Source organism: Papilio polytes, unplaced genomic scaffold (genome assembly GCF_000836215.1).
Source record: "Papilio polytes unplaced genomic scaffold, Ppol_1.0 DF824191.1, whole genome shotgun sequence".
Taxonomy (NCBI): domain Eukaryota; kingdom Metazoa; phylum Arthropoda; class Insecta; order Lepidoptera; family Papilionidae; genus Papilio; species Papilio polytes.
Genome location: NW_013525013.1, coordinates 260,970 through 269,418, shown reverse-complemented (window position 1 = coordinate 269,418; position 8,449 = coordinate 260,970). Strand labels below are relative to the sequence as shown.

The window sequence follows — 8,449 nt, the reverse complement described above, 5'->3', positions numbered from 1 at the left end:
TTGTACTGCAAGTTTATCTTCCAGCTGCAAGACGCTACTGGCGATGGTGCCATTGACAGTGATGAGTACATACCGGTTTGTGTTTCGTTCGGCAGAAGCGAAGAGGAGGGGGTGACCGCTTTTAAAAAGATGTCGAAAGGCAAGTCGACTGTCTCTTGGTCGGAATTCCAAGAGCTATGGAGGGAGTTTTTTGCAACAGAAGATCCTAACGCACCCGGGAATTTTATATTTGGAACAAACACCTTTTAATATACAGGTCTATGTAGTTCAGTGGAAGTAGACCTTTCGTCTACTTTTGTCTACAAGTGGAATGAAATACTGTAATTATGAAAATATCTTTATTTATTAGTGTGAATGAAAACGTGGGTTATTAAAATTAATTGATTATTGAAAGAATTATATGGTTGATTTCAAACTTTCCTGGTTTTTATTAATACAAACAGCTTAATCGTGGTAGGAATTTTAAAAATTTAAGTCAGATAAGAGATTTTATTAAATGCAAACTTTCTTCAACTACCTTCCATTCCATTCCACCTAGCTTACTACCATATGCAGTATGCGTTGGATATGCTCATAGCATAACGGTTGTAGTAAGGAACATTCAATAACGTGGTCGCAGATTCGAATCCTGCTATTCTATTTTTTACATGGACCAATATTATCTCTAAATAACGTCCTAATATAAACAAAATAATATGATTTTTATGCTTGTCTGAAACAGATACTAACATTAATAAGAACAATTAACTTATCACTTAGCATGTAACAATCTGAAAGAAATACTTATACATGTCATACTTTCGCAGATATCATCGTTTCCTTCAACAACATAGTTTTGTCACTGTTTCAGTATTATACCTACAATAATATACTTGTTAAAACTATTAATGTGCGCACACCTTTCACTAAACTATCGCACAAGTGTTTGGACTTCCTTTCATTCATATGAGCTTATGGAGGTGCGCACACTACTCGATGTTTAGTCGTGCAACTAAACAGTTGAATATACTGCGAATGAATTCATAATCTCTGATTATCTCATAAAAAACAAAACTCTTAATCATTTTTATGCCGATAAATATTGTAATCGAGCCGTACTTTTCTCTAGATCTGTCGCGATTGACTACCGTTAGTGACTCACTCACTGCTAAATCACACACCTGTAATATTGTAAATCAATGTTTTCACGTACATCATGAGTTGACATTATATTTTAATCATGATGATATCGAAATACAGTTATCGAGATGCATCAAGAATTGATCAAAACAACTGACTAATCATACTTAATATTATAACTAAATGCGAAAGTTTAGATGGATCGATGTTTGTTAGAGTTTGTAGCCTAAACGGTTTAACGGTTTTCTATGAAATTTGGTATAAATATAGAGGAAATTGTGGAAGAACACATTGGTTACTTACTTTTGTTTTGTTTAATTCCAAGCGGACGTAGTCGCGGGTGAAAGCTAGTGAATTATATTAGAACTTTTATATCTAATCGACTTGAAGTTATAATCATTACTATAAACTCAACACTAATAAAATTGACTTGTTAGTCAATATTACAAAAGTCGTCCCTTTTCATTTGATTCGATTTTTTTGATTCAGATCTTTTTCTCTCTTTTCTTCTTATAAATTCAGCATTCTTTTTGTTATTCCTTCAAGGATGTGATCATTGTTTTTGTTTTTCTGTGAATCATTGCTAAATTAACAACGCAACGCAACCATATGTTTATTTTTAAATAAGTCGTAATAATTGTTTTGATGTTCAAATATATTATGAAATGATAAGTCTATCATATTTAAGTTTTTAATTCGATTCTACTACTTCACATCACTATGACATTTATAAAATAATCTATACATCAAGGGTAATTATGGGCTAATCCCTCTGGTATATAAGCAGCGACGATCGAACACATTAGTAAACGTAAATCAGATTCTATACAAAATGGTGTCCGACTTCAGAAGGAAGAAGTTAGTGCATATGTACAAGTTCTTGGACAAGGACGGCAGCGGTTCCATCGACAAGAAGGACTTCCAGTTAGCTGCTGAAAACGCAGTGAAACAGCGCGGATGGAAGGAAGGCGACGCTTCGTACAAGGAATGCTTTGATACCATCGACATGGTGTGGAATGCGTTGCAAAAGGTAGGAGATGCTAACAATGACGGTGAAGTGAGCGCCGATGAATGGGTCACGATGTGGGACACCATCAGCAAGAGTGAAGCGGACCGCGAGTGGCTAGGCCAATACTGCAAGTTCGTCTTCAAAATGCAGGATTTCAATAACGACGGTTTCATCGACAGTGATGATTATGTATCCGCCGGTGCGATAGCAGGCACGAGCAAGGAAGAAGCTGTGGCCGCATTCGAGAAGCTGTCACAAGGCAAATCTAAGATCACCTTAACAGACTTCCAAAAGTTATGGGACGAGTTTTTCTTAAGTGAAGATCCTAATGCACCAGGAAACTTCATTGCTGGAAAATCTAGTTTTGATTAGTAGTTAAGTATTATTTGTATCATAGTAGTTCATAATTTTATGTATGAAAAAAAAATCGTTATTAAATAAAACTGAAAAAATACAAAGAGGCCGTTTAATTAAAAATTACCCCTTAGAAAATAGTGTTATTAAAAGTTTTTGAAAAAATTTAAAAGTTGTATCTTAACTGTCGAGAACAGTGATTACTGTGTCGGTACAATTATATCCACGTCAATTAGTTTTCGGTAAATAACGGTTCAAAAATGTTTTTTCGCATAGGAAATTACAATTGTTGTAGTAGTGAGATCGTTAAATAATAAGCCATCGCAATCGTTATCTTTCAATTTAGGTTTTCAATTCTGTAAATAACACGTGCAACATTTTGGTTTATCACAATGACATTAAAAATATTATCTAAGATGTTCGGGTAACTAATCGACACAGTATATAAAAGACGACGCCTGAACATTCCGCGTTACGTACAAACAAATAACACATACAAAATGGTGTCCGACTTCAGAAGGAAAAAGTTGATGTTCATGTTCAAATTCTTGGACAAGGACGGCAGCGGCACCATCGAAAAGAAGGACTTCTTACTGGCAGCGGAACACGCGGCGAAACAGAGAGGATGGGCCGAAGGGTCTGACTTGTATAAAGAATGCTTTGACACCGTCGAGATGGTATGGGATGCCTTGGAAAAGGTAGGAGACGCGAACAGCGATGGTCAAGTGAGTGCAGATGAATGGGTCACAATGTGGGACACGATCAGCAAGAGCGCTGCTGACCGCGACTGGTTGAACAAGTACTGCAAATTCGTCTTCAAAATGCAGGACTTGAACGGTGATGGCTTCATCGACAGTGATGACTTTGTAGCTGCGAGCACAAAATCCGGTAACACTAAGGAGAATGCTTTGGAAGCGTTCCAGAAACTATCGCAAGGTAAATCACAGATCACGTTGACGGACTTCCAAAAATTGTGGGACGAGTATTTTATCACTGAAGATCCAAATGCACCAGGAAACTTCATCAGCGGCAGGCCTAGCTTTGATTAGTGATGGGTTTTTCTAGATTTATTTTGGTATTATTAATTTACGAAAATATTTATTATGTGATATGGCCCGTGTAATTTAAAATTGCATTGAAATGTTAGTCATTGTTAGTGTGTTTGTAAATAGAAATGTTTTTATTAAAACTTTTGAAAATTGAAAAGGATTTTAATTTTTACCATACCTCCTCCTTTACAAGTAGAAATTCATTTGAATAATAACCTCAATAAACTATCTCAGATATGAAACTTTTTTTTCAATGAAAATATAGACATAAAATCAGATAATCTCTCATTATTAAAGTAAACTGCAATATAAAGATAATGCAAAATGTATTACATCAAAAACTGAAATACAAACTTTGCACCGCATTATAGCTAGAGCCGCTACAGTTTTGTTACAGTTAACTTAGATACTAGAGACAATTATTTGTCTAGGCACTAAGATAAGATATGTCTGTTAAAAATATTGAATTAACTTATTAATAAAAAGTCACTGCTTACGCAGTCCTAAACAGCCTAACGCAACCTTTATTAAAATGGATTAATTATGATATTCCAAAAATAGTAGAGAAAGTTTGTACGCAAAAAAAATTAATTGAAATTAAACGATTCTCGTTTCCAATGGAGGTTTTTGTTTGCAGTACTATGACATTATTTTTGTATTATTTTAACGCAAAATTTTAAAATCAATGTGAATTTCGCAAAACTGATTAAACTGATTTTGGCTGGTATTAGACTATTTGTTATTTCTTCAAACTAGAAACTCGCTACAGCTATTTTTTTAGCTTATAACATTATTTTGAAAAAATATAATTCTGAAAATTTGTAAACATAAAATAACATTTTTTTTTAAATATATTAACAATATATTAAAGTGCCATCTATTTGTGACATATGAAATCTCTATATCGTTACCGATTTATCGTTTAATGATAAAATACTTGCTACTTACTACTCTAAAAAGTCACAAGATGTCACTATTCCAAGTTAAAGTCTTTTGTATTTTTTTAAAACTCCCATTATGTCTGGTACTATTTAAGACCCAACACAATAATGAAATAGGCAATATATAACACACCTTTTCTATTTGAGACGATTTCTTAAAAGTCTGACAAAAAAAGTTTGTAAATTCCGTCCCACGGTTTTAAACCATGTTTGCACTATTATCTCGATTAAGTATGCTTTCTTAATGTACATCGTTTCTGGGAAATGTGTCTTATAGTTATTCATAAATTTCGGTTTCGTTCAATACAGATTAGATTGCGAAGTGATAAGTCAAAGTAATCGCTATCGTTCGACTTAAACTAATAATCACATGTAATTAAGAACAAATCTACTCACTATATAAAAGGCTGAACATTTGGACAAACATACATACAAATATTCGCAAAATGGTGTCTGACTTCAGAAGGATAAAGTTAATGTACATGTTCAAAGTATTGGACAAAGATGGCAATGGGACTATAGAAAAGAAGGATTTTGAAATGGCGTGTTGCTTTGTAGTATGTCGAGCACATTCGAAACATCGAGAACTGAAACAAGGCGATGTAGCTGATGAATGCTTTGACATGGTGTGGGATGCCTTACAAAAGGTAGGAGACGCGAACAGCGACGGTCAAGTAAATGCGGAGGAGTGGGTCGCAATGTGGGACACAGTGAGTAAGAGTGCAGCGGACCAAGACTGGTTAAATAAATACTGCAAGTTCGTATTCAAAATGCAGGACATCAACGGTGATGGTTACATCGATAGCGATGACTTTGTAGCTGCCAGCGTAAAATGCTTTCCGGAAACTTTCTCAAGGCAAGCCAAATATCTCTCTGACTGAATTCCACGAACTGTGGTATGATTTTTTTATATCAGAAGACCCCAATGCACCAGGAAATTTCATCATCGGTAGACCTAGCTTTGATTATTAACGGAGTTATTATTATTTCTTCGGTAACTTCTGGGTGTTTCTTTTTTGTTACTTTGTGGGTAATTGATTTTGTAAGGAGGAGCTTAATATTTTAATATACATTTGATACTATTACTACTAACTATTAAATCTTTTCAGATCTTCTATGTTTTAATACAAGCTTGTATCATTCTTGTAAAATGTCTATCAAACCGCATTTCATATAAAAATATTCAAATATTACTATTGATATAAAATCTATACTATTTCGGGTTGGTAACAGCTACGGACACGTCAATGGCACGTGATGCCGCGGCGCCGTACTAGTGCTCCATCGACCAATAATATCTTATCTCCCATAATTTAAAAATGAATTTGAAATGCATATTCTTTAGTACTTTTTAACTGAATATTATGAAACAAAATGTTTTCTATTAATACCTTTGTCATCGCAAGTGAGACGTTTGTGGTCTCGTTAGTAACGATTACGATAATCAAGTCATACTTTTACACAGATATTGAAATGGCCGATTAAGAAACGAGTAATTTGTATACCATCTTTATCTGATTTAATATTATATCATATTTTGTACAACTAAACAGTCATTACTTGCTAATCGTGAATGTTTAGTGTATAAAATGGTGTCAGAATTTAGAAAACAGAAACTTTTGCATCTTTTTAACATTTTCTTTGACACCGATTCAAGTGGAAGCATCGAGAGGAATGATTTCGAATTAGCTGCTGAGAATATCGCCAAGTTACGAGGATGGAAACCTAATGATGATCAATATAAAGAAACTTTGGAGTCTCTGATCAAAATATGGGAAGGTTTACAAAATGCCGCTGATTCTGATAATGATGGAAAAGTAACTGCAGATGAATGGGTGAATATGTGGGAGACTTATGCAAGGAATCCTAGTTCTGGTGCGAATTGGCAGCAGGTATACTGCAAGTTCATGTTTCAACTGGAAGACGCGGGAGGTGACGGGGCTATAGATTGTGAAGAATTTTCAGCTGTCTTTGAATCGTTTGGTCTCCTCAAAGAAGATAGTGTGGCCGCTTTTAATGTTATATCGAAAGGTAAACAAAAAGTTACTTGGCAAGAGTTTCAAGAATTATGGATACAATATTTCGCTTCTGATAATCCCAACGATCCTGGTAATTTTATATTTGGTGCAGCTACGTTTTAAATAGTGAAGTATAACTGTTAAGTATGAAAAGGTTTTTTTTTTGTTCACTTGTCATATGCAGTTCAAATATTATTTTTATGTAATTTTACTATTAAAGTCGAGTTAAGTGAGGTGTTATGTAAATTATAAAATTTAACGGGCAATTCTATTTGTTTTAACCGTTTAAATATTTCATATTTTAGTTTATTAAAATTTGAAATTATCAGTATGAATAATTATTAGTTTCCGTATCGCGTCACGTACTGATAATTTTAAAAATACACGATAAAGTATTGAAGTAATTGTCACTAATATATAATATCTATAACAAGCATTATAATGAAGTTTGTGATAAAATGCATGCAACCTCAAATGTGAAGATTTCATTAAAAAATCCATGTTTTATGAAATGTTTTATTCCAAACAAAAGAACAGCTTCGCTTCCTATTTTTAAAATATTGATCTTGTAATAATAATAAATAAGATGTCAGAATTAGTGCAGTTCCATCCGGCATATCGTGTGCTCGGCGCTGCAATGCAGCTTGTTGCTACAAGTAACGTAATTGCGAACATGCGCGGTGCCGGGACGGAACCTCGCCACTGCACAGGTACTCGCCATCTATCGCCTACAAACTAACAAATATCAACACCTAACTTTAGGTATTAACATTTGCTAATTACCCTTAAGAGCGCGCGCACACCTTTCGCACAACTGTTTGAGCTTTAAATCCTATAAGCTTATATGGAGGTCTACACTACTCCATTTTTAGTTGCGCAACTAAACAGTTGAATTGGCTGCGAAACAATCGACAATCGCATAACAGTTGTGCGATAGTCTAGTCAAGGGTGTAATTTTGTAATTTATTTTATCGTATGTTTCTTTCTGCCTATTATCTTGTCAACTTATTGCTCATTTAAGTATAGTTATTGTAAGTTTCAAGCTATGACATTCCAATGACATTTAGTGCAGTAGATGCGGATTATTTTCACATGCATTTTGTACGGAATAGTACGTTTGTGCTCCTTGTTAGCACATAACTGTTATTGTTATGTTTATTGTTAGCGACGAAAGTGTATGATTTTAAAATCTAAATTAAAAAAATACTAATTTCACATTTTAAGCAAGGAAGTTAAGATAAGCAATAACATATAAATACTTACATTATAAAGAGGAAAGATTTGTATTTTTGTATGTATAGTGATAACTCAAAAATTACTAGGACATTTTCAAAAATTCTTTCATCATTAAAAAGCTACATTATTAGCGAGTAACATAGGTTTTTTTATTACTTTTAACTTCACGCGGGCGAAGTCTCGAGCAACAGCTAGTATCAAATAAATCAAAATGCCCTTCATGAAAGGGACTGAATTCTCTTTTTAAAACCCAAACGAGAACATAAATGGAAAACATTTCAACATTGTTTTCACCCAGTAAATGTAAACTGCGTAAAATCTGCGAAACAAAAGAGGTCAAGACAGATTCTCGTTAAGATTATAACTGTGGGTTGTAAAAAAATGTTTTGGGTCCGAATGTACACGAGCGGCGTACGAGTGGACACTTTTGTTGGACTATAGAGTGCTAATTACCAAGTGAATTATTGCATCGAACCCGGGACCGGAACAGAGGGCAAGGCGCAAGTCACTGACTGCAGCGATACTATTTTTTTAATTATATGCGTAAGACAATATAACAATTGAATCGGCTGCGAAACAGTCGATCGAATCGAAAGCAGTTGTGCGATAGTTTGGTCCAAGGTGTGCGCTCGCTCTTAGACACTCAGAGTTGCAACAATAAAATGTAATAGTCAATCCAGTCCAGGAGTCCAGTAGGCAGTAGGCTCATCGCCTGTGCCGTTT

At 34.5% G+C, this 8,449-nt stretch overlaps 4 protein-coding genes across 4 annotated transcripts; all 4 read left to right on the top strand.

Annotated features, from left to right (window-relative positions):
• The first annotated feature begins 1,951 nt into the window (after positions 1–1,951).
• LOC106110684 (calexcitin-2-like) lies at positions 1,952–2,500 on the top strand. Its single transcript, XM_013292582.1, has one exon. It carries the CDS (start codon positions 1,952–1,954, stop codon positions 2,498–2,500), a length of 549 nt encoding a protein of 182 aa, XP_013148036.1.
• Positions 2,501–2,940: 440 nt separating this feature from the next.
• Positions 2,941–3,688, top strand: LOC106110782 (calexcitin-2-like). Its single transcript, XM_013292685.1, has one exon. It carries the CDS (start codon positions 2,983–2,985, stop codon positions 3,529–3,531), a length of 549 nt encoding a protein of 182 aa, XP_013148139.1. The 5' UTR covers positions 2,941–2,982; the 3' UTR covers positions 3,532–3,688.
• A 1,171-nt stretch (positions 3,689–4,859) lies between these two features.
• Positions 4,860–5,353, top strand: LOC106110683 (calcineurin subunit B-like). The gene has a single exon (XM_013292581.1). The coding sequence runs from the start codon at positions 4,919–4,921 to the stop codon at positions 5,351–5,353; it is 435 nt and encodes a 144-aa protein (XP_013148035.1). The 5' UTR covers positions 4,860–4,918.
• On the top strand, positions 5,312–6,681 carry LOC106110795 (calexcitin-2-like). The gene has a single exon (XM_013292702.1). The coding sequence runs from the start codon at positions 6,062–6,064 to the stop codon at positions 6,611–6,613; it is 552 nt and encodes a 183-aa protein (XP_013148156.1). The 5' UTR covers positions 5,312–6,061; the 3' UTR covers positions 6,614–6,681.
• Positions 6,682–8,449: the final 1,768 nt, after the last annotated feature.